This window comes from Pelobates fuscus, chromosome 1 (assembly GCF_036172605.1).
Source record: "Pelobates fuscus isolate aPelFus1 chromosome 1, aPelFus1.pri, whole genome shotgun sequence".
Taxonomy (NCBI): Eukaryota; Metazoa; Chordata; class Amphibia; order Anura; family Pelobatidae; genus Pelobates; species Pelobates fuscus.
This window is the reverse complement of record NC_086317.1, coordinates 414,984,278-415,011,933: the sequence shown is the minus strand read 5'-3', so window position 1 is coordinate 415,011,933 and position 27,656 is coordinate 414,984,278. Positions and strand designations below refer to the sequence as shown.

The 27,656-nt window shown below is 39.5% G+C and overlaps 1 protein-coding gene across 2 annotated transcripts in view; it reads right to left on the bottom strand.

Moving 5' to 3' along the window:
- The window catches only part of LOC134569647 (cyclic AMP-dependent transcription factor ATF-7-like), a 96,369-nt gene that overhangs the window by 51,039 nt on the left and 17,674 nt on the right, over positions 1-27,656 (bottom strand). For both annotated transcript variants that reach the window (XM_063428447.1, XM_063428448.1), the window contains exon 2: positions 1,707-1,762. In XM_063428447.1, coding sequence (XP_063284517.1) covers positions 1,707-1,754 — 48 coding nt within the window. In that variant the 5' untranslated portion in view covers positions 1,755-1,762. The remainder of the gene's footprint in view (positions 1-1,706; positions 1,763-27,656) is intronic.

Sequence of the window (27,656 nt, the reverse complement as noted above, 5' to 3'; positions counted from 1 at the left end):
GCGTTGACATCGTGCGCACGTTAGTATAATTTGGGGGGGGCGGAGCTTGAGATGGACGCGACCACGTGGTCAGCGCCATCTTTGATTTGGGCGCGACGCGGAGGAGCCGGGAGCCATACTGTCTCTATATGGATTATAAGCAAGTTTCAAATATTTATTTTCTTCAGTGCAGGCTGTGTTTGATCGAAATGTGAGGTACATATTATGACCCCAAAAGAGATAGCTGTATATTTGCCTTGTTTTAATAATATAGTGACCGTCATGAATTCTATGTACATTAAAATTTTTAGGCTAAAAAAGCTTAATTGAAAACACAATAGCTTGGGTCAGTTTTCAATCTTTGGACTAAAACTTGAAATTGATTCATACATTAATGACCAGTATTAATTTCCTGTTAATATTTATAACAGTGTATCTAAAACTTTTTACCAATAAGCTGTAAATCTTCTTATCACAAAAGCCTCAATTATCAATTTTCATTCTGCCAATAACCAAAAGTGATTACATTTCTGCTTAACACCATAAATAACAAAAAAATTAAGTTGGTACTGAAGTACTCTCAAATGTCAAGGGAACATACAGAATAATCATAATGTAGTGACCACAGCAAACAAGATCTATGCCAGCCCCATAAGTCATTGCGCCATATATTGTCGCATGTAATATGTAAGGCTATGTCTTGCCACCCCAGATGATTGAGTAAAATATATATATATATATATATATAATATATCTCAAATATATATTGCTTTTTCCAATATAAAATATTGGTCCTTTCAGAATAAAACATTTAATAATAAAGTATACTCACATGCAGACACCATAGGCGTGCGCAGCCTATTGCATAAGGGTGTACACCCTAAAGCACAAACACACACGCTGCGTGTATATGTATGTATATAATTATATATACAGATACATACATACATACATACATACATACATACATACATACATACATACATACACTGCTGTGTGTGTGGGTGGGTGCTGGTAGTGTGCGGTGTATGGGTGCTGTGTGTGTAAGTGTGCGGTGTGTGAGGGTGCTGTGAGTGTGTATGTAAGGGTCGATAACTTAATGGTTGCTCTTTTCCATTTTAATTTAAGAAGATTCTCAACTCAAAATAGATATCTAATAATCTAACTTATGATGGCCATAAAAATAGAAATAGAAATATCAAGATATTGGCTACAGAAAAAGACTCCATCTTGGACCCAAGTGCTAACTCAGCTTAAATACCAACACGATATGGAAAGGGGAATATCTTTTCAATATGATAGCCACTTAAAATTTGATGAGAAATGGTCACCTTGGCTAGATAATATGATATAACTATATACCTTGTTGCGTTCTCTGTTATGAATATCCTTATATATAAAGATCACTGTAGTTCTTCCCTATGGCACTGTATTCAGGAAAGTTATGAATTAACCTAATTATTATAGTTTAGGCCCGCCTAATCTGCTCAGTCCCTTTAAATTGTGATATTTGTGTTTCTGTGTGTGAAGTTTACTCAACAGCTCATATATCCTATTGTAAATCAAAGTCTATATGTCTAATTTTGAACTGTTTTTGTCTGTGATGTTACATATGTAAAATTTGCAAAAAGAATAATAATAAAAAAAAAAAAATGTCCATATGCCAAACTGGCAAATATTATGTTGCCATTTGTAAGAAAGATGTCAATACAGAAAGGCTGTCTTACCTGTCCGCAGCCAGGAGCGCTGCACACAAAAGGGCGATCGTCTCCCATTATGCTCTCTGCAACAATAAAAATAAGAAGTTGTAGCCATATCAATATATAAAAAAAGAGCATCACTTCATGTTTTACTAATTAAGAAGACAAATAACCTTGACTGCAGGGAACCGTATAATCAGTCCAGTGATATCTTAAAGATAAGCAAGTAAAAAGATTTTATGTTTGGATTTCAATTCAAGGGACAGACATTCTAGGCGCCATAACCATTTCAAGACAGAAGTCATCTGGCACGGTCCATTTTTGAGCAAGTTAACACTGAATGAGGGTCCCTGGCAACCCGCAGCCTGGTCCACTCCATTGCAAGAGATATAGTTAAGGCAGAGATTAAACTATTTCTTTGCCATACCAATTCATACCAGTAAAGCGTGGCTGTAACAAACATGTATTCTTGACACTATAGTGCTGGTGTGGCCTTTTAAGTCCCCAGCAACCCGTCAGAGCAGTGAAAAGGTAATTATACTCACCTTTTCTCCCATGACACACCACTCTCGCCGCATTAGACCACGCCTCCGTGTTGGAGATAATTTAATATCATTCAATTTCATTTTTTTCCCATAGGAAAGCATTTGGAAGCTATTGCACATGAGTGGCAAATAGCCATGCTGCCTCCATGCAGATAGTGTGCAGATGCTGAACGTAGATTCTGTACCCAGCACAGCACTGGACAAGGAAGCACCTTTGATGGCGGCTGTCTGAGTGACTACTACTAGAGGTGTTACCTAGCACCAGTGTAAACACTGTCTTTTCTCTGAAAGTTCCCTTGTTCCCTTTTTTCACAATTATCCCAGAGTTGTCCACTTGACATGCTGTATATATTTACATTTACTGAAGACTAACTATACAACAGGATATCCTTGATCTCTAAGCTTACCACCCTTCATTAATACTTCTTGTTTAACTGATTAAAACTCATGTTGAAATTAGCTCAAGTCCCCCACTCGACAACCGTGTTAAATATATACACCCATCAAGTCACCATTGTTAACACTTTAACGACAGAGGCAATTGTTCACGTCCTCAAGCATAAAAAAAAAAAAAAGAGAGAAAAAAGAACTTGCACTGTTTGTTTAAGTGTTTCTTTTTAAGTGCCCCAATACATATTACATATTGTTTTTGGTTATTAACCCCTTAACCCCGCAGCCAAATGTACAAGTTGTGAACCAAAAAAAATGTAAACAAAGCACAGATTTTGACTATATGTCTGTTCAACAATAATTTACCTCTTTCATATTAAACGCACCCACACTTATTATATATCATTTTGTTCAGGGGAAACAGGGCTTTCATTTAACATCAAATATTTAGGTATGGAACATAACGTAATATGAATAAAATATAAAAAAATTAGAGAAAATATGATTTTTTTAAAATTTTCTTAGTTCTATGTGACATTCTAACTGTGAATGTCATAATACTGTTTGCTTTTACTGCAATAAAATACACATATTTGTATTCAGCGATGTCTCACGTGTAAAACAGTACCCCCTATGTACAGGTTTTATGGTGTTTTGGGAAGTTACAGGGTCAAATATAGCATGTTACACTTTTCAGTTTTTTCACATTGAAATTTGCCAGTTTGGTTATGTTGCCTTTGAGACTGTATGGTAGCCCAAGAATGAAAATTACCCCCATGATGGCATACCATTTGCAAAAGTAGACAACCCAAGGTATTGCAAATGGGGTATGTCCAGCCTTTTTTAGTAGCCACTTGGTCACAAACACTAGCCAAAGTTAACGTTAATATTTGTTTGTGTGTGAAAAATGCAAAAAACTAATTTGAAAGCCAATTTTGGCCAGTGTTTGTGACTAAGTGGCTACTAAAAAAGACTGAACATACCCCATTTGCAATACCTTGGGTTGTCTACTTTTGCAAATGGTATGCCATTATGGAGGTAATTCTTATTTCTGGGCTACTATACGGTCTCAAAGCCAACGTAACCAATCTGGCGAATTTCATTGTGAAAAAACTGAAACGCAAGCCTTATATTTGACTCTGTAACTTTTGAAAACACCATAAAACCTGTACATGAGGGGTACTGTTATACTCAGGAGACTTTGCTGAACACAAATATTTGTGTTTCAAAACAGTAAAAAGTATGACAGCAAAAATATCGTCAGTGTAAGTGCCGTTTGTGTGCGAAAAAGACAATAAATTTCACTTTCCCTGACGATATCATTGTTGTAATAAATTTTACGGTTTTGAAACACAAATATTTGTATTCAGCGATGTCTCCCGAGTAAAACAGTACCCCCCATGTACAGGTTTTATAGTGTCTTGGAAAGTTATAGGGTTAAATATAGTGCTAGCAAATTAAATTCCCTATACTTTCGGCCTGGGTTGTTAGGCAGGTCCCGCTAATTGTAATTAATTAGGATACCTAATTATGTAAAATTATTACATAAATATATATGTAAAATTATTATATATACACGTGTGTGTATATATATATATGTATATATATATGTATATAATTTTTTTACTATTATTTTTATTTATATATAGGTATACATATAGTGATGTATACGTATATACTTGGGTATATACATATATATATATTATTTCGTTCTACGTGTATTTTGATATCTATATATATATATATATAGATATCTATATATATATATAGATATATATATATATATTATCAAAATACAGTTAGAATGAAATTACACACATATATATTTTTAATTATTTATTTTTTTATTTTAATTTTTTTTTACGTATTTACATATTTTTTTATTATAATATATATATATAATTATAATTATGTATATATTTAATCAATATCCTTCTACGTGTATTTTGATATTAATATATATATATATAATTATATATATAAATATTAAAATACACTTAGTGTATGTGTAAATGTGTGCGTATATATATATTATATATAGATCATATATATAATATATATATAAATGATGTAAGTGTATTTTATTTTTAACTTTAATTTTTTTTTTTTTTTTACATTAAGGGGTTAATAGGGGAGGAGAGGGGCAGAGACAGTGTCAGCCAGTGATTTTACATCACTGGCTGACACACAGGATCAGTGATCACAGTGACAGGCTGTCACTGTGATCACCTCCTGCAGATCGCGGTAATTGGCCACAGGGGGAGTGCCTGGGTGGCCAGGCATGCCCCCCACCGCGATCTGCAGGGGGATCCTGCCTGAAGTTACTATGGGTCAGCCAATAGGCTGACACATAGTAACTCTGATCGCAGTGACAGGCTGTCACTGCGATCAGATCGCAGGGAGAGGCTGTCTCTGCATTCAGATCGCAGAGACAGCCTCTCCCTGCGATCATACTCTGCAGATCGCGGTCACTGACCGCAGGGGGACTGCCTGGGGGGCCAGGCATGTCCCCCGACCGCGATCTGCTGCAGAGAATTCCGCCGGCTCCATGTGTCAGCCGATTTTAAAATCGGCTGACACATGGTAAATACCGATCGCAGTGACAGCCTGTCACTGCGATCGGAAGCTGCAGACCGCGGTCCCCAGGCACAGGGGGGCTGCCTGGGGGGCCAGGCATGCCCCCCGACCGCGATCTGCAGCGGCCATGTTCCGCCGGCCACGTGGGGGGTAAGACCGCCCAGGACGTACCATGCCGTCCTGCGGCGTTTAGAGCCGCCCAAATAAGGACGGCATGGTACGTCCTGCGGTCTTAAAGGGTTAAGGACTGAGCCAAATGTACACGTTGTGAACAGAACAAAACGTAAACAAAACCTGGCATTTGCGCTATATGTCTGTCCAACCGTAATTCACCTCTTTCATATTAAATGCACCCCCCCCCCTTATTATATATCATTTTATTCAGAGGAAACAGGGCTTTCATTTAATATCAAATATTTAGCTATGAAACATAATTTAATATGAAAAAAATGGGAGAAAATAAGATTTTTTCTTCATTTTTTTTTAAGTTCTACATGACATTTTAACTGTCAATGTCATAATACTGTTTGCTTTTACTGCAATAAAATACACATATTTGTATTCAGCGATGTCTCACGTGTAAAACAGTACCCCCTATGTACAGGTTTTATGGTGTTTTGGGAAGTTCCAGGGTCAAATATAGCGTGTTACATTTGAAATTGAAATTCGCCAGATTGGTTACGTTGCCTATAGTAGCCCAGGAAATAAATTTACACCCATAATGGCATACCATTTGCAATAGTAGACAACCCAAGGTATTGCAAATTGGGTATGTCCAGTCTTTTTTATTAGCCATTTGGTCACAAACACTGGCCCCCTGCTGGCATTGCTGCAGCCAGCTAACCCGGCCTTGTGATTGTGAGGTCCTCGCAAGGAGCTCACTCTCACATGGCGCGCGGGGGGGGGGGGGGGTGTTGAAGAGGACTGACGCTCTATGGGAGTCCCCCCCCAACCGCGTTCGCCGGGTAAGTAACAAAAGACCGAAGGGCGTACAATTACGCCCGGCTGCGTTTAGAGACGCTTAAAATAGGGCGTAATTGTACGCCCTCCGGTCTTAAGGGGTTAAAGGGGAGTTAATAGCTTCCTTTTAACATACTTACAGCAGAACAACATTAGAATACCCAACATAACAAAACATTAAGTGTGAATAAAATATTTAAAAAAAATAAATACATTTCTCCACATTTTTGCTTAAAATATTTTTTATATATCCAGTGCAGCTAAACAGAAAGAGCTCAAAATAGATTCACAAATCAGTCATGATTAATGCCTCATTTGTTTAGGATCTATATCAGGAATGCTCAAAAGTTAGATCCCCGGATTTTACCCCGCTTACACCATTTGTAGCCAATGGGGATTTAAATGCCCATTTAAAAGACTGTATACATTGCTCACTTTGAGTGCTGCACGCAGAGCATCTCTCATTCTGGGGCAACTAAAAATGGCTACAGCTGACAGAGGGGAGCCCCAGGTATCAACTGATATCAGGGACATCGCAGTGTAAGCAGGGATTTAAAACCCAGTATAGTTAGGACGTAGTGACACATCCCAAGTCGTTAAGTTGTTAAATGTGGCTTTATCGCTTAGTAGAATTTTAAACAGATGGAGGAAAAGCATATTTAAACCATCTGTTGCACAGGATAATTGAACTTCTTTTCCACAGAACTTAAAGGGTTACTTCAGTCGTCGTGACCATCTTAGTGATTTGAGAGAGACACACACACACATACACATATATATATATATATATATATATATATGAATGAGAGAGAGAGAGAGAGAGAGAGAGAGAGAGAGAGAGAGAGAGAGAGAGAGATACATAGGAAGGCTTTGCCTGAAGTTGTAGGAGGGGCTTATGGACCTTAAAAAGGGACGCCCCCCTTCCCTACCCTACTGTGATTGGTCTGACGAGCAAGACTCTCTAGTGACCGTCTGAGTGACTGTCACTAGAGGTGTTACTAAGCAGCAATGTAAACTCTGCCTTTTTGCAGAAAACGCAGTGTTTACACTGAAGCACTTGCAGGGACAGGCTATAGACACCAGAACAACAACATCAAGCTGTAGTGATTCTGGTAACTACAGTGTCCCTTTAAGAATTGCATTTTCTCATTGAAAATGACTTGCTCCTAACTTCTTTTTTAGCTGGCTCCTAGATAACAAATACAATTTTCAAGCCATACACACACACACACACACACGCACATACATACATATACATATACATTTTACATATATATTTAACTATTAACTACCTAATTATTTGATTTTATTAATTATAATTTGAGGGACCTGCTTGACAACCCAGGCAACTACTTGTAACTTTGCAAAACAGCATAAAACCTTTAAATGGGGGTATTGTTATACTCGGGAGACTTCACTGAACACAAATAAGAGTGTTTAAAATAGGGATATTGTTTTTTTAGAGCCGATACCGATAATCTGTGAACTTTCAGGGCGATAGCCGATAACTTGCAGATATTCTGTACATTTACCATTTTGAAAAAAAAAAACAATTTCTAAAAGTAAATGCACAAAATATACATGCCACATGTAGTGGATGCAGTGTGTTTAGACAGTGGAGCTGTGTGTGTGTGTGTGTGTAGTAGATGCAGTGTGTGTTTGTGTAGTGTGTATAGTGAATGTAGTGTGCGTAAAGTGAATGCAGTTTGTTTGTGTAGTGTGTGTGTATATTATAATGAATACAGAGTGTGTGTGTTTGTATAGTGTGTGTATATAGTGAATGTAGTGAGTGTGTTTGTGTAGTGTGTGTGTATATAGTGAATGTAGGGAGTGTGTGTGTAGTGTGTGTGTATATAGTGAATGCAGTGTGTGTGTTTGTGTAGTGTGTGTATATAATGCAGAGTGTGTGTGTGTGTGTGTGTGTGTTTGTGTATGTATAATGAATGCAGTGTGTGTGTGTGTGTGAAGGAATGTAATTTGTGTAAAATGGGCGGGAGGGGAGGCATTTTTTTAATTAAATTTTATTTTTAATAATGTTTATTTATTTATTGGTTTTGTCCCCCCTCCCTGCTTGTTACTTGGCCAGGGAGTGGGATATAGCCTTCCCTGGTTGTCCAGTGGCATGTACTGTGTACTGAGGGAGGGCAGGGGGGAACCGGAAGCAAGCTGTTACTTACCTTCCCAGCAGCTCCCTTCAGCTCCCTGAGTAAATCTTGTGGTCTGCGTGCCGCGCGGAGTATTGCCATGGTAACCCTTGGCAACGCTCTGACTGCCGCTGGACTCGCGAGATTTACATAGGGAGCTGCAGGAAGGTGAGTAACAGCTTGCTGCGGGCCCCCCAGGACCGCCGGGCTTGTAATAGGCCCGGCGGTCCTGGTATGTATTATCGGGAATATCGGTATCTCTATTGGCCGATATTGCCGAAAATACCGAATATCAGGCGAGAATATCGGTAAAACCGATAATCGGTCGATCCCTAGTTTAAAACCGTAAAACCTATCCCAACGATGAAATCATCAGTAAAAGTGCAGTTTTTGTGTAAAAAAAAGAAAATATGCAAAAGACAAATCTGAATGCTAACTTTGGCAAGTGTTAAGTGGCTACTACAAAAGACTGGACATACCCCATTCGCAATACCTTGGATTGTCTACTTTTTCAAATGGTATGTCATAGTGGAGTTAATTTTCATTTCTGGGCTGCCATACCGTCTCAAAGGCAACATAGCCAATCTGGCAAATGATTTACAAAAACAGAAATTGGCAAATCTTAGGTTTAACCCTGTAACTTTCCAAATCACCTTAAAACCTGTACTTAAGGGGTACTGTTGTACTCGTGAGACATTACTCTACACTTTTAGAGAAGTTAAATGTATTATACGGATATCATTGGTGAAATAGCAGTTTAAGTGTGAAAAATGCATAAAAACGAATATAAACGCTAACTTTGGCTAGGGTTTGTGACTAAGTGGCTACTAAAAAAAGACTGGACATACCCCATTTTGAATACCGTGGGTTGTCTACTTTTACAAATGGTATGCCATGATAGGGTTAATTTTCATTCCTGGGCTCCAATACGGTCTCACTGTGCAAACATAGAAAAGCCCTACATTTGACCCATGTAAGTTTCCACAAACCCATAAAACCTGTACATTGGGGGCACTGTTGTACTCGGGAGAGGTTGCTGAACACATATCGGGGTGTTCTTTGTCAGTAACACATAACAGGAACTGAGAATCCATGCCTAAAGTACAATGTGAGAGAAAAATAACACAACAAATGTATACCCAAAAGTTTGACAGACTAGTGGTAGAATTAGTGCATGGAAAGTGTTAAAATACCAGCATCTGAAATACCCTAGGGTGTCTACTTTTCAAAAATATATGGTTTGATGGGGGTAAATTACATTGGCTGGTTTCAAAAATGTCTCAAATAGGACATGGGTGCATGATAACCAGCTGTGAAAATTCCAAGTTGGAAAACTGTAATGCGCACCCTCCAAATAAGGTATTTTAGCCCCCAGAGAACCTGACACACCTATACATTGGTGGTATCACTGTACTCAGGAGATGTTGCTGAACACATATTGGGGTGTTCTTTGGCAGTAACCCTTAAAGTTCTCTGTACAGGTATTCTTAAATTGCTATGTGTGTCAAAAAAATCAGCAATTATTTTTATTTTTTTAAATTTGGCATAGATTGGTGGTAAAATAGTTGCATGAAAAGAGTCAAACTACCCCATGTTTAATACCTTAGGTGGTCTTCTTTTTAAAAAAAAAAAAAAAAAAAAAAAAAAAATTATATATATATATATATATATATATATATATATATATATATATATATATATATATATATATATATATATATATATATATATATATATATATAAATAAAACGGGTTATTCAGGGATTCCTGACAGATATCAGGGTTACAATGCAAGTTATTTTTGGGAGGGGAAATGGTTTGGAAATAGCAAAGTGCTACTTAAACTTATTGCCCTATAACTTTCCAAAAAATGCTAAGATTATGTTAACATTGGGTATTTCTAAACTTAAGACAAAATTTAGAAACTATTTAGCACAGGTATTTTTTTGGCGGTTGAAAAAGTGTATTTTTTTGTTTTTGTTTTTTAAGTCAACAGATTTTATAAAAAAAAAATTATAGTAAATTATATATGATATGATGAAAATAATGGAATCTTTATTTATATATTTACTGGCGAGGAAAAAACAGTATATAATATGGGTGGGTACAGTAAATGAGTAAGAGGAAAATTATAGCTAAACACAAACACCGCAGAAATGTAAAAACAGACCTGGTCCTTAACGGTAAGAAAATTGAAAAACTGTTTGGTCACTAAGGGGTTAAATATATTTGCAATGAAGAAAGTGTAAACATTAGAAGACTCTTTACAGGAAGTGTTTAGGAAGGCTGTGCAAGTCACATGCAGAGAGGTGTGACTAGGGCTGTACAAAGTGATTTAACTCTTAAATGGCAGATAGAAACATAGAATGTGATGGCAGATGAGAACCATTCGGCCCATCTAGTCTGCCCAATTATCTAAATACTTTCATTAGTCCCTGGCCTCTTCTTTTAGCTAGGATAGCCTTATCCCTATCCAATGCATGTTTAAATTCCTTCACTATGTTAAACTCTACCACTTCAGCAGGAAGGCTTTTCCATGCACTACCCTCTCAGTAAAGTAATACTGATATTTTTAAACCTTTGCCCCTCTAATTTAAGACTATGTCATCTTGTAGTGGTAGTTTTTCTTCTTTCAAATAGTCTCCTCCTTTACTTTATGTATTTAAATGTTTCTATCATATGCCCCCTGTCTCGTCTTTCCTTCAAGCTATAATGAACTAGTTTAGTAGCCCTTCTCTGAACTCTCTCTAAAGTATCAATATACTTCTAGAGATACAGTCTCCAGTACTTCGTACAATACTCCAAGTGAGGTCTCACTAGTGTTCTGTACAATGGCATGAGCACTTCCCTCTTTCTACTGCTAATACCTCTCCCTATACAACCAAGCATTCTTCTAGCATTTCCTGTTACTCTATTACATTTTCTGCCTACCTTTAAGTCATCAGAAATAATTATGTTGAGGTTAGGACTCTATCAAATATTCTATACTCTGCCCTTGGGTTTTTACGTCCAAGATACATTACCTTGCACTTATCCACGTTAATTGTCAGTTGCCACAACTCTGACCATTTTTATAGTTTACCCAAATAATTTGCATTATCCCTCCTTCGTATCATCAGCAAAAATTAATTTAAAAAAAAGTATTAAAGAGAATGGGTCAAAGTACAGATCCCTGAAGTACCCCACTGGTGACAAGCCCATGCTTGGAATACACTCCACTGACTACAACCCTCTGTTGCCCATCACTCAGCCACTGCCTTACCCATTCCACAATATTGGAATCCAAACTTAAAGATTGCAGTTTATTGATAATCCTATGTTCAGCAGTGTCAAAAGCCTTACTGAAATCTAGGTAAGCAATGTCTACTGCATCATCAATAAGATTAGATCTCCCTGAAGTAAACCAATGTTGTCTCTGATCTTGAAATCCACGTGATTTTAGATGTTCAACAATCCTATCCTTTAACATGGTTTCCATTACTTTCCCCACTACTGAAGTAAGGCTTAATGGCCTATAGTTGCCCGACTCCTCCCTACTACCTTTCTTGTGAATGGGCACAACATTCGCTAACTTCCAATCTTCTGGGACTACTCCTGTTGATAATTGGTTAAATAAATCTTTTAATGGTTTTGCTAGTACACCACTAAGCTCTTTTAATAACTTTGGGTGTATTCCTTCAGGTACCATTGACTTTTTTGTCTCTACTTTTGCCAGTTGAAATAGAACCTCTTCCTCTGTAAACTCACATGTAACAAATGACTCATTTTCCTATTTCCTAACTGAGGTCCATTTCCTTCATTTTTATCTGTAAACACCGAACAAAAATATTAATTGAGGCGGTCATTAGACCTTTATCCTCTTCTACATACCTTCCTTTTCATCTGTAAATATACTGAAAAAAAATATTCACTGAGGCAGTCATTAGACCTTTATCCTCTTCTACATACCGTATATACTCGAGTATAAGCCGACCCTAATATAAATCGAGGCCCCTAATTTTACCCCCAAAAACTGGGAAAACTTATTGACTCGAATATAAAACTAGGGTGGGAAATGCAGCAGCTACTGGTAAATTTCTAAATAAAATCAGATCCTAAAAAAATTATATTAATTGGATATTTATTTACAGTGTGTGTATATAATGAATGCAGTGCGTGTGTGTGTGAGTGCAGTGCGTGTGTGTGTGTGTGTATGAGTGCAGTGCATGTGTGTGTGTGTGTATGAGTGCAGTGCGTGTGTGTGTGTGTGTATGAGTGCAGTGCGTGTGTGTGTATGAGTGCAGTGCGTGTGTGTGTATGAGTGCAGTGCGTGTGTGTGTATGAGTGCAGTGCGTGTGTGTGTATGAGTGCAGTGCGTGTGTGTGTATGAGTGCAGTGCGTGTGTGTGTGTGTGTGTATGAGTGCAGTGCGTGTGTGTGTGTGTGTGTGTATGAGTGCAGTGCGTGTGTGTGTGTGTGTGTGTGTATGAGTGCAGTGCGTGTGTGTGTGTGTGTATGAGTGCAGTGCGTGTGTGTGTGTGTGTGTATGAGTGCAGTGCGTGTGTGTGTGTGTGTATGAGTGCAGTGCGTGTGTGTGTGTATGAGTGCAGTGCGTGTGTGTGTGTGTGTGTGTGAGTGCAGTGCGTGTGTGTGTGTATGAGTGCAGTGCGCGTGTGTGTGTATGAGTGCAGTGCGCGTGTGTGTGTATGAGTGCAGTGCGTGTGTGTGTGTATGAGTGCAGTGCGTGTGTGTGTGTATGAGTGCAGTGCGTGTGTGTGTGTATGAGTGCAGTGCGTGTGTATGAGTTGGCTCCTCAACGACTTGTTTTGTCATTTTAGCCATTTCCCGAACTAGTAGATTATCCAACTCTTCTATATGTCCTGGGGACCTATAAATCACACCTACACAAGTTACGTTAGAATTTGGGTTATGTTGATTACCAAATTCTAACGTAACCCAAACGGACTATGCTCACCTCACTAACTTATTAGGCTAGATTTTATGCTATCCTTCACCTACAGAGCCACCCCTCCCCCTTTCTTGCCTCCCTGTCTTTTCTATATAAAGAGTACCCTGGAATTGCTATGTCCCAGTCATTGTCCTCATTATACCATGTCTCAGTAACAGCAACTAAATCTACATCAGCAGTTGCCATTATTACCACAAGTTCATGGATCTTATTCCCTAAACTGTGAGCTTTTGTAGACATGACTCTAAGCTTATCATTTTTTAACACACTTGCTACAGGCACGTTCTGTCCTTGTTTTGGGGGTGGGGGGGGCAATTGGATTGATGTTTTATCAGGGCAGATAATTGAGCAGTGAGACTCTAGGGGCATGATTTATACACCGCAAAAATAAAATAAGCTGTAGTTCTGGTGACTATAGTGTCCCTTTAAATTAACTTTGTAAGTAAATAGAAATATGACTGATCTTAGCTCGTCAATAATTTGTGTTATGGTTTTTCTAAATGAAAGTAATCCTGACTAATGAACTACAATCTTTGTACACATTGATGGACTATATACAGTGTTCCTATTGAAAACAAATGAGGGGGCATCAGGATTAGCTAAGCATATTGAGACACTTACTGCTGCCTGTGGACCTAGGGATTTGCAAAACACTGTGGACTTTCAGAAATATCTTTTACATTTTTGTTATTTCTTCATGATAAATTAAATAATAGATGCATCGCCAGGCTTGCATATATAGTTTACCTTTAAAACAAAAAGTGCAGTAGGTACATGTACATACATGCATTCCATGATAGCAAGTACAGACAATGACTAGCATGTGAGATCTAGGTATTATGGGATGGCACACTTGGCATTGAGAAAGCAGAAAGAGGTGTGGCTACAGCAGAAAGAATAAAGCAATCATCAGTTAAGTATATTTATCTATAAGTTTGTTGGTGATTTGGCAGTCAGTTTTCATATTACTACAAACAGCTGAAGTAGACAGACAGACACATTTGGCAGTGACCGGACTGCTTTAAAAATCTATTAGATCTTCGATCGATCATTCATAATAAGATCTATACATTTTAGAGTACAACACTGATGACATTGTTTTTATGCCTGAACGTTCATAAACAAAACAAAAAGCCAAATCCTTGGAGCACAGCTTACTGTAAAGACTAGGGTTGTAGGTTAATTTGCTGTTTCAGTAATTCAACACTTTAAAATCAAATGGGAAAAAAAAATGGGGGGGGGGGGGGGGGAGGAAACGAAACCAAAAATACAACTAGGCCCTGACTGACACTAACAAACAGCTTTTGGGGTTTACTCTGTCACAACAGGATTGCTGCAGGTCTCTGAGACCATCACTGTGCCAAGTACTGCTAGATTGGAACGTTGCCCAGGCCCTGTATTGCTAGAGGGAGGAATAGATTTTTCCCTTCACGCTTCACATGTGAGGCTTACAATTTTGAAATACATGCACTGTCTACAATCCTTTCCCAGGAAATGCTTCAGGACTGGTACTTGTTAGAGAGGCAGCTTATTTAATCCATTTATTTAAAAAGGTGCAGACCCCATGGCAGCAATATTTTCATCATTTACTATTCTCTTTAGTTTTAATCAAACAGGCCACTGGAAAGGTTTTCCAGGATTATTTCTTTAGATTCCATGGAAGAAAAGATCAAATACAATCTCCTGGGGATAACTGGCTCCAGTGGAAAAATCCCAACTTTTAACACTTACCGGATTCTAGCTCCCTCGGCACTAGGTCGGCGCTCCGTCTCCTTCGACATCATCCGACAGGGAGGCTAATGACATGCGCATTAGGCTCTCACTATAGGAAATTATTGCTGTAGTGCTATTGTTTGGGGATTTTACAGACACTGGATGTTTTCATGCAGAGTGTGTAACTAGCCCCTGGCACACAAGTGCACATTTCTCTGTATGTGTAGCTTTACAAGCACATACCGTTTCTGATCACCATAACCACTTCAGGGATTTGAAGTGGTCATGGTGGTTGGAGTAATCCTTTAAAGGATCACTATAGGGTCAGAAACACAAACATGTATTCCTGACCCTATAGTGTTAACACCACCATCTAGCCCCCCTGGGCCCCTCATGCCTCCATAAATATAGCAAAATCTTACTGTATTCAAGCCTGAAGCTGTAGATCTGCATGCCGTTTGCCTAAAAAAAAACAAGCAGTCTGCTGACATTATCAGAAGTGGTAGCCTGATTCAATCACAGTGCTTCTCCATAGGATTGGCTGAGACTGAGACAAAGAGGCAGATCAGGGGCAGAGCCAGCATGATTCAAACACAGCCCTTGCCAATCAGCATCTCCTCAGAGAAATGAAATGAATCTCTATGAGGAAAGTTCAATGTCTACATTCAGAGGGAGGAGATACTGAATGTTTGGATGCATTTTAGGCAGCCATGACCCAGGAAGGATCTCTAAGCGCTATCTGAGGAGTGGCCAGTGAAGTTATCCCTAGTTATCTCTGAAAAGACAGTGTTTACAGAAAAAAGCCTGAAGTTAATGATTCTACTCACCAGAACAAACTCAATAAGCTGTAGTTGTTTTAGTGACTATAGTGTCCCTTTCATAACAGTTTGGCAACTTATATTGAGTCCACTGAGCACACATTTGCAGTTAAAAGCTTGGCCACTGTGCTAAGCCCAGAAGTGCAGGGACACTCTCAATGGTTTAAAAGCACTCAGCTGACATTCTCAGTCAATGATTGGGTCCTGCGGGGTGTGCACCTGGTGGACCCCAGGTAAATTGCCAAACCATTCTCCCTTCTGGCATCATAACAACTACAGCATGCAATTGTAGCTATGGTTCTTGGAACGTTCCTTTAATTCTGAAGTTTGCCTTTCAATGGACTACAATCCAGAGTTTAAACCTATGAGATCTTGACAGCAATACATATTTATCATATAGACAAAAAGTAGCCAGTAATCAAATCTGTATAACGTTTTAAACTTTTGGAGAAGAGAGTGTAAGGATTTCAGTTTGGCTGTCACGGACTGTATTATACAACCTACTGGCATCTAAGCAAAGATAATGATGATGTTTTGATTATTTGCATAGAGGCTGGCTGTATATGTACTTCCTAATGCACAGTGCTCAGCGGATACAGTCTTTGCCCTGCAAAATAAATACATGAAGAAGTCCAGTGTTGTACCAGTGAAGCAGAAACGTGCACTGCTTCCTGAAATCAGATCAGGACCTTTCGGCAACAATATTTAAAATAAACACATGAAAACCTGTTTCAGCTTGTTCAGCTGACAGGATTCCATCCCAGAGGTGATTTCACAAAGTACACTAGAAAAACACAAAAGGTGACGGCTTTAGATATCCAAAAAGCTGAAGTGTTGGCATGAATAGATCGCACTTTTTCACATTTCCTATTCTGAGGCTGCTGTTAAAACAACAGAGACCCACTGACTTGGCACTAAGCCTGCCTGGGAGAGGCAAAGTTAACTGAGGAATGTGGAAGAAAAAAAAAATTGAGGCTTTTAGAATTTTGTTCTCTCTCTTAAAAGTCACAGAAAAGTTGGTTTGCTGTTGAAGCAAGATATTCCCAGCTGAAACGGATATCAATTGATTAATTGCAACCAAAAAAAGATTTAAAAAAATACACTATTCCATTCAATGCACTAAGGGCCGAGTTCCTATGATTTCCAATGTGATCACATTCCACACTAAAGGAATTATGGGAAGAAGATTTGCATTTAATTCTGGCTGTGCCACCGCAAAGGGCATTGATACAAATCTAGGTAAAAACATTTTTTTTTTTTTTTTTTTATAAGCGGGGGGGGGGGGGAGCCAAGTTTAGTTTGTGATGAGAATACACCCTCTACAGAAGGAGCAGTTCCTTTGAGTTTAGAAAGAGAGCGATCAGTGGCAGTTTCAAACAATTTAGCATGTATGAAAACTGTAAAAGACTTTACTGTTGTACCAAAATAGTTGCAGGTTTATCTCCAATTTTTGCCATGCATTTTATGGCAAGTTTCTACTTTGTTCACCTATTTCTGTTAATACAATTACCATGTGAACATTCCATTGCGTTAGTGTATAGATAGAACATAACAATTCTTGGAAATTCAGATATTTTTTTGTCCACACAAATCACAGAACTCAAAGGAAGAAAACATTCATTCAAAGACATGGAATACAGTCCAGTTTGTGTTACATGTTGCTCTGCTACGGCACACTTCAAACAAAAGTAGAACACATAAAATTATACTTTAAAAGCTTATGTGATTATTTTGGGGAACAAAATACTGCTCTATAGCTGGCAAATGTTATAGCAAGGCATCTCCCTAAACATTTCTCACCCGACACCAAAAGATATGATTTTAAAGCTCACACTCTTTTCTGATACTCTTGGCTGTTCAACCCACGTCTGCGTAGGAGAGCTTTTCACTGCTGTTGCCCACTCAGTTATGTTCAGCTTTGGCTGCAGTCTAGACTGAGCAATGTGGGAGGGGACACACTACTGAATCATACTCTTACGTACCATTGAGAAATCAATCACAATCATCATTACTATTTAAATATTTCACATATATAAAAGTATGTAACAGGTTTTTTTTTCTGCAAGCCCTTTTATTTAAACTGTTAGGAGCTTTCTCAGACTAATCATTTATACTGTGTGCTATAGCTATAGATATAGTTGCTAGACCAACCAAGTTTTTTTTTTTTTGTTTTTTTTAAAGGAAATTTAGAACTTTTTTATGCTGATGTGGAATGCATAAAATATGAAGAAATAAAACACTGCAGGAAATAAGTTAAAGGGCCACTGCAATGGTTTCCTCTAATTGATGTAATTATCAGGACCAGAGTTCCTTGGTGCGGTCCTTCCTTTTAGCATTTAGCTGTTTTTACTGGTTTAAAACAAGAGCCCTGTGCTCTTTGAATTAATGATAAAAGGTTTACCCCAAGCAGCAATGGACGGCTGTGATTGGCTTGGAATGTTAGCTGACCGTATTCAGCATATTACAGCGCCAACTGCTAGTATGAATTGGTATGGCCAGAAGTAACTGTGTAATCTCTGCTACTAAAACTACTTATGACAACAAGGAAATGGCACTAGAGATGGTTGAATCTGTTGTTCGCTGTTCTACAAGCTCAGTAATGCTTCTTACAGTAGATGCTAATATCACAGCACCAATCTTCACCTTCATGTATGTCCACTCCTGCAACTGTCTTATCCAAAAAACTAACTCTTCATTGTAAACTATTCCAGCAACCTACTTTTTCCAATACATGAAATACGTCCTATCCTTACCTCTTTTGCAACTTTATCCCACTCAGTCTAGAATGTAAGCTTGTTTGAGCTGGACCATCAACACCCTCTTTTCCTGTGCATCTAGTTCGCCTTGTTGCAAATACTTGTCTGTTAGTCCACTTATTCGTGATATTAAGAGATTATTTTCAGTTGCCTTTTGGGCATATTGCAGATAACTGACACAGATATTTGTGTTTGTTTTTTAAACTGTAAATAAACATAAAAGAAAATTTCTACACAAATCTGCCATTAACCCCATAATGCTGTTACGGCATTCTATGCCGTCCACAATTAGTGGGTTTTAAAGCCATTGCGGTGGCATAGAGTGCTGAAACGGCTTTCAGCACCGTAGCCTCCGGGTTACTTATCTACTGGGGGTTCCGCTTCAGGGCGACTGCCTAACAGCTCCCCTCCGACGAATCAGCCCTCCTCCCCTCCCAGGCCATGTGATCGCTCTAACAGAGCAATCACATAGCCGCCATAGCTGGCCAAGCTTTGCCTGCTAATAAAATGCCCCACAGCTTCAACTCATTGGCAACTGTGGGAGCCAATTGAAAAAATACCAAGACCCTAGTCAAAACCCCCAGTGACTATGGATTCTCAAACCTCCAGTCAATACCCCCCCCTCCCTCCCCATTAAATAAAAAACTCATGCTAACAATAGTGAAAGAGCAATAAACGTAATACCTGAAAATTTAAAGCGGCACGGTCATGCCGAATCCTGTTTTTTTTTAACCCCCCTCCTGCCTCCACTACATCCAATTGACCCCCTAGTCACCCCAAATGCCCCTAAGCCCCCCACATTACCTATTTTTTATTCTTTATTTTCTGCCCCGATCTATATTCAGGGCGCTGCCATCTTTGTGTGGGTAGGTGAAGTCCCTGAGGGACACGTCATCTGCCCACACTAGACAGACTGTGAGATTCCCGCACATGCCCAGTGAAACACCTGGACATGCAAACGTGAATTTCATCTAATTCATTCATTAGACAGACGAATGAATGAATGAATAGAAAAAAATCAAACGAACAAACTAACACCGAATATCAGTGTTTGTTTGTTTGTTTGTTCGGTTTATTACAAGGAGGGAGCTACCGGCGTGCAGCTCCCTCCTTGTAATATGTAAAGATAGAAGCGTCAGGGAGCTGTGCTCCCCACCACTTCATAAGCCCCCCAGGTCCCCCCTCACTCTATGGGGGTCAATATGACCCCCCATAATAGCATAAGGGAGATTAAAATCTCCTGAATGCCCCTACTCGCTATACCGTGAGTAGGGGCATGTCCACTAAACAGTGAGCAACCTGTGGCTGCTCACTGTAAAAAAAAAAATGGTAATAAGGGGGGGCCATAATAGTAATGAGGGGGGGGGGGCTACTGTCCTCCCCCCCAGGCCTCCACCCCTGGGAGGCGGGTGGGGGCCATAACGGTAATGAGGGTAGTGGTATTTTATTCCCCCCTCACTATTTTTAGGGTGAGGGGGGTAGGTAGGGGATAGTTTGTTTTGGGGTGGGGGGGGGGTGACTAGGGGCTTGGGACCACTAGTCACCTTGATTGGGGGGGGGGGGGGGTGTTTCATTTAGGGCCCTCACCCACCGCTCAGGGGTGGGGGCCGGGGAAGAGGACAGTAGGTCCCCCCCCTTATTGTTTTATTAGGGCTCCCACCCACCGCGCAGGGGTGGGGGCCAGGGGGGGGGAGGACAGTAGGTCCCCCCCCTTATTTTATTAGGGGCCCCCACCCACCGCGCAGGGGTGGGGGCCAAGGGTGGAGGACAGTAGGTCCGTCCCCCCCCCCCTATTGTTTTATTAGGACACCAGCCGCGCAGGGGGCTGGGGGGGTTATTAGGTTTTTTGTATTTTGGTTTTGTTTTTTTACAGTGAGCAGCTATAGGCTGCTCACTGCTTACTAGACATGCCCCTACTCGCGATATAGCGAGTAGGGGCATATTATTTACTAATACTAAGTAAATTTGGCTGAAAGACCAATTTAGGTCTTTCAGCCTTTTAGTAGATAGCTCCCTGATACCGTGGGAATTAGGGAGCTATCTACTAAGCGGCTGCAAGATGCAGCCACGGCAATGAATAGGATCGGAGTTTCATTCATTAGAATGAAATTCCGATACGAACAAAGTACTGAATTGCATCCTAACACCAATGGAGAAACTATTCTCATTATGTTCGGATGCAATTCGGCAGTTTTGCCGGCGTTCTGTCTAAGTGACAGGACGTTCGGCAATACTGACAGGAAGCATTGTGGGAACAGGGAGGAAAGCTAGGGATCATGGGAAAATTGCTCTGACCAGCAGAAATGAAGCACACTTTGCTCCTCCGCTGGTCAGAGCTTGTCAAGCGGAGGAATCCTCCATAAGGCAAAGAGTCCCTACTTTGTCTTATGATTTTAAAGAAAACTAAAGAAGACAGGAAGAAAAGAAGAACAGATCCTGAGAGAGGGGGAGAAGAGGAAGAGATTGAGGAAAGGTAAGTTCGGCATGACAGTGCCGCTTTAAGCACTATGACTGAGCACTCTGATTGGTTGGCTTAAGCTTTATAAGTATTTCACCGCCCTGCAGAGCTCAGCCTGCGCGAAACCCTCACTCAGTGAAGATGGATTATTGAAAGATGTCACTTAGAGCCCCCATCCGGGTGGGTGGGGGAGACAACAAGTCCCCCTCATATCACTTAGGGCCATCACCCACTGGTCCTCTTGTTAATTATTTTAAAAGATTGATTAGATTTATTTTTTTCAATGTGAGTGGCACCCGAGGCGGTCCGCCCCTTGGTATCAGTAATATCGGTATCATTTAAACAGATACAGATTATTGCCAAAATTGGTCAATGGCTACGACCTACTGTACAGCGCTGCTGAACTTGTTGGCGCTTTATAAATTAATAATAATAATGTCCCTGTGCTGCCCTAACAAAAATGTAATCCACTTAACCCCTTTACCACATTAATTACCAAAGATGTATTCCTAACTCTAATGTCCCTCTGCTCCCGCAGCCTCTCTGCCCCAGTCTATGAAAAGGTTAAAAAAAAAGAAAAAAAAAAAAAAAAGCTTTCAATCACTAAGCTGATTCCAGCACCATCAGCCAATGGGGGTAACTAATGCACATGAGCGGAGACTGTCCCCCTCCCCCCCCCCCCCCACATTAGACCTTTCCCAGAGAAAAGCACCGCATCCATGCTTTCCTATTGGGTTTTTCTTGACACTGGGTGTCCTCATGATGACGTTTAGCATTGTTTCACGAAATCAAAACTCAATTACACTGCAGAAAGGGCCTGTAGTGACTGTCTCGCAGAGAGCAACTAGAGGCAGTCTTAGCGCCGCAATGTAAACATTGCAGTTTCTATAAAACTGCAGTGTTTTACACTGCAGGGATAAGGGGGACAGGGACATTTTACCGAGACCACTTCAATGAGGTTAAGTGGTCTGTGTGCCTATAGTGTCCCTTTAATGACATCATGTAATAGATTCAGGAATGTCTAAAATTATATAAAAGTATTTTTAGGGCACACATTTTAAAAATAGGTTGAAGGAGTGGATACCTGAGCTCCCTTTGATAGACTCCAACTCTGGGGACCTTAGCAGCCCTGGCCATGATAAACTGATCCTCCTCATTACCCCCACCCCTATTTCTGCTCTAGTCTCCTATCTGCTCCCACCCACCTCATCCTTTTGCCCGCCAATCTACGCCCCCTTCTGATGAGCACCAGAACTGATACACAATAGCAATGTGTTTATCCATGTATGTGATCTCTGTGCTTTTACTACAAATGCGTGAAACCTGCATGTCTCCTTGGGCATATACCATGTGATGTTACTTTCTTCATGCATTTTGAAAAGAAAAAACCTTTCTAATAAAAATACATTTACAACAAATTATAAAGGCCGGTTCCAATAGTTTTGTCACTATTAATAAACAACACTCCTCAAAATAGTTTTTACACATGTAGTAAAACAAAACTTGTCACCTATCAGGTTATGTAGTAAGATAACAGCAAAATTCTATGCTACTTCTGAAGTCGAGAAGGGGGGAAAGAGTGATTATGAATTGAAGAAAGACTGATTTACATAAAGCTATTTGAAAGAAGAAGAAAAAAAAAAAAAAGGTTTCAAATTTCAAGAATGAGCATACCAGATTGTCTTAAGTCATATCTTAGCAAAACAGATTCTAATATCTAAAGAGTAAAAAAAAAAAAAAAAAAAAAAAATATTTAAAGAACACTGTGATCGTTTGGGACACATGCTAAATCCCCACAGCTTTATTCTCTCCCTCCCTGCTCTTATGTCCAGGCTGGTGCTCTCAAAATAGAATTCCCACAACTGTTCCTCACAGCTCAGCTATTTTCTGTCGGCATTAAACACATCCTGAGGAAAACCTCTTTTCTTCGTAAGAAAATAATATAATGTAGGTTGTCTCAGCAAGCATTAGATATAAGTCTGAACAACAAATTATAGTTAATATCACTTTCATAAAAGGAACCCCCTGGTGTGAAGGTTTGAAAGGAATTATCTAATTTTCATCCTTCACCCCACGGCTCTCCTAGCTGCCACTGACTTTTTGGACCGCTCGCAAATTGTTTATTACTTGAAGACACACACAGACAAATCAAGTCAAGTCTACACTCCATAGCACACAGTGCGATAATATTACAGGATCTGCAATGTATGCCCATGAAAGCACAAAGAGAATACAGCGCAATCTAAACCTGTTTTTTAGACTTATCTGGAACTGTTAAGATTATCTGGAACTGTACCTCGGAAAGTGCCAATGACAAAGGGAAGACCATGGAGAAAGAGTTGGCAGCATACATGAATAAATGCTAGTGACATGAAGAAAGTCTCGTGAGATTATAATAAATTTAGACACGAGGTTGGCACTGGACATGAAAATTAAGTGGATACATGGGGTCAGAGACATGAGGAGGAAATTAGTGCAAATGCAGGAAAAGGGCAAATGACATGGGAATTTGAAACTCGGTACAAATATACAGCATTCACACACCATGACACTGTCTATATAGAAATGCATCCCTACACTGTCACACACCAACACACTACATACGTAAGTACACCCATATATCTAATAAATAAATATTTGTATATGCCTACATGTATTACTAAGCAACTTCTAACCTTGAGAATTAATTTGGGAACTTTTACACTATGAATATACTATTCTCAGTCACACATTTGATAAATTGAGCAAAATGTTTTTTCTCGAAAAGGGCAAAAAAAACACCCCAAAAAATAAAGATTGAAAACGGCATTTGGGCAAAATTGCCCTTATTTTAATAACTTATTTCTTATTTAGCAGCTCTAGTATCAAGTAAACAAAAGTTACTGTGTATTTATAACAAACCAAGCAAAAAATAAAAAACGTACAGTAATGAAAATATTAAAGGACCACTATAGCCACCCAGACCACTTCTTCAGCTTAACTGCTATGTTTACATTAGGGTTAGAAAAATGACAAAAACATCCAGTGAAAGACCAAAAAAGAATCCTACAATGGAGTTGGTGGGGTTGCGGGGTATAAGGGCATAACCCTATAATATAATATAATATAAAGAAAGAGAAAGAGACTGAACAGGGATTATACCGAAATCCTCCCAATTATCAGTCCCTATACCCCAAATACGAATTGTTCTTTAATTTATGGCAGCAAGTTGCCAGTATAGAATTTAAATGAAATATATTGAAAATAATAAAATTTAATTTACTGTATATACTCGAGTAGTGTGTGTATGAGTGCAGTGTGTGTGTGTGTGTGTGTGTGTGTGTGTGTGTGTGTGTGTGTGTGTGTGTGTGTGTGTGTGTGTTGCAGAGCCTTGGTGGGGGGTGGGTAATTTTTTATTTTTTTTTATTATTTTACTTTTTTATTATTATTTATTATTGTTTTTTATTTAATTTCATTATTATAATTTTTTTATTATTTAATTATTATTATTAATATTTTTTCCCGTCCCCCCCCTCCCTGCTTGATATATGGCAGGGAGGGGGGCTCTCCTTCCGTGGTGGTCCAGCATTGGTAGTTCAGTGGGGGGGAGAGGGGGGCTGTCAGAGAGTTTACTTACCTGTCCTGCAGCTCCTGTCAGCTCTCTCCTCCTCCGCGCCGTCCGTTCAGCTCTTCTGTCAGCTCACACTGTAAGTCTCGCGAGAGCCGCGGCTCTCGCGAGATTTACACTGGGAGCGGACCGAGGTGCTGAACGGACGGCGCGGAGGAGGAGAGAGCTGACAGGAGCTGCAGGACAGGTAAGTAAACTCTCTGACAGCCCCCACAGCCCCCTGTCTGTATTATGGCAATGCAAATTGCCATAATACAGACTATTGACTCGAGTATAAGCCGAGTTGGGGTTTTTCAGCACAAAAAATGTGGTGAAAAACTCGGCTTATACTCGAGTATATACGGTAATCCCTCTTAGGGAACGAAAAAATAATGATAAAGAAACAGTGAAAATGTGTATAGACAGTGAAAGAATAAAATATAGATAGATAGGAATCATCTGTTGTGTGCTGGATGTTGAGTACACCTTTGCAATGAAACTGTTTATTTCTGAGATAGATAGTATAAGATATAGTTATATAATTTGTAACAATATCTCAGTGAACCAAAGTGGCTATTTGATGTATTGGAGAGAGAGGAAAGCTAAATCACTTTGCCAACTAAGTAAATATCCCCATTATAAACAATAGCTGAGTAGCTAATCGAAATCAGAAGAGAAAAAAATGGGGGGGGTTGAAAAATTTGGGGCGAAAATGGTAGTATATATTTATCTGCGATAAAATTTGTCAGAATAAATAGCCCGTAATGCTATAGTACCAAAAACGTAAATATATGGGTATAAAAAGGTCTATAAGATATAGCCTATATCCCCCATATTGTATTACCAAAAATAGGATCCCATTTCTTAAATGTAACCATAAAATGCTGTGATGGCTACAGATAACGACCAAAGCGAACCTAGAGAGTAACAGACTGAAAATCCCAAGTCCTAATATGAAGCCAGCAAGCTAAAGATCCTGAGTCCTAAAAGTGTTGCTGAAACCTCTCTTACTAGTAACAGCTAACAGATGCCTTAGCCAAGTAATGACCAAGTGGTCGCGGTACAGAGCTCAACGCGCGTTTCGCCTTTCTCTAGGAGTTAAACACTAGAGCCAATATAACAAAACAAAATACGGCTCCAATGCCTTTGACGAATGGAAGCATAAATACTGTTTACTGACCTCTAAAGGAAGCCATGCCAGGCCACTAGGCTATCCTCTTTCCAAAGTCCCTTAGAGTGCGAATTGCTAATTCAAAGACAAGCTTTTTCCCCCCCTTTTCTTCCCCTTAACAAAATAACTATACTTTGTGAACAACAGTTCTTAACGAACCAGCAAAAAGAGATGCATTTTTAATGTAAAATCAGTGTCACAGAAACAAGTTAAACAGCTAAAAATGCTGCTAAAAGGAGAACATTTAAAGTCACATATCTCTTGCAAACCTTTTTTCATATGATGCTCCTTTTATTTTAAAATTATATTAAAGCGGATCTATGACTTTTCAGTATTTTATAAAGAAAGATTCTTTATAACATACTGATCAGGACTGTGTTGGAATTTCACTGAAATTCCAGCACAATACAAAGATACCATAAGACAAAGTAGGACTTCTTTGTCTCATGGACAAGCCTCATTAACAAAAGGCGGATCTCCACCAACAACTTTTGTTCAATGTCAGCAGTTGCCACAAGCAACAGCTGTGGGATTCAGGTATCTATCAATGGAGACTCCCATGGACCTGCAGGGATCCTCCACAGACATTAGTGTTGTACTGTTTCACATGCGAGACAGTACAACACTAATGCAGCTCCTGGCAAATCTCTAGCATACAGTTCCTCCTCATTAACTTAGTATGTTCCTGTCTGGACATTGATTACCCCACCTCAGTGAAAACATTTGAAGCAAGTTTTAGGGGAGTCTCAATGCTGACTGATGGGTGCAGAGACATTTTTAATGTCAGAACTCATAACAATTATTGCCAGGAACCCAAGATTAAGGTACTCTTCAATCTGGCTTCCAACCCCTTCACTCCACTGAGACTGCTGTTATCAAAGTTACTAACGACCTAATCGCAGCTAAATCCAAAGGCCACTACTCCATAATAATTATTATTGACCTCTCTGCTACCTTTGACACCGTTGATCATGCTCTCCTTCTTCAAACTCCCTTCAAGTTAGTTTTATCCACATAAGTCCATCCTTGCAAGCGCACTGTCATGTTGCCAAATCCTGTAGATTCCATCTTAAAAACATAGCCCGCATCCGCCCCTTTCTTACGCAAGATGCTACCAAGGAGCTTGTCCATGCTCTTGCATGGATTATTGTAATCCTCTCCTAATTGGTCTTCCAAAAAGCTGTATTGCCCCGCTATAGTCTGTAATGAATGCTGCTGCTAGACTGATTTTCCTCTCTAGTTGGTCCTCTCATACCTCACCCCTCTGTCATTCCTTACACTGGCTTCTTGTATCCTATAGAATTCAATTCAAAGTGCTAACCCATACCCATAAAGCACTGAACAATTCTAGCACTTTTTATATCTCTTCACAGATCCATAGGTATGCCCCTTCTCGGTCTATCCGCTCTGCCCGTGACCTTCTCCGGTCCGTTGCTTGGACCCGTACGGCCAACTCACACTTGCAAGACTTCCCGCGGATGGCTCCCTTCCTCTGGAATAGCCTGCCAACTGTCCTCAGACTCTCCCCTAGTCTTGCATCTTTTAAAAAGTGCCTTAAAGCCCATCTCTTTAGGAAAGCTTATGGCCTCCCAGAGTAACCTCTACCTTACATACCTGTATCTTGCTCTATCCTAAAGGGCATCTCTGCTTCACTCCCACCTTATTTGATTGCTATTTCCTGTCCTAATGTGTTTTATACCCCACCTCCTATAGACTGTAAGCTCGTTTGAGCAGGGTGCTCTTCAACCTATCGTTCCTGTAAGTTTTCTTGTAGTTGTCCTATTTATATAATAATAATTTATATAACCCAGGACATACTTGAAAACGAGAGAAATTTCAATGTATCCATCGTGGTAAAATATTTTATAAATAAATGATAAATAGTTAAATTCCCCCTCTCATAATATTGTAA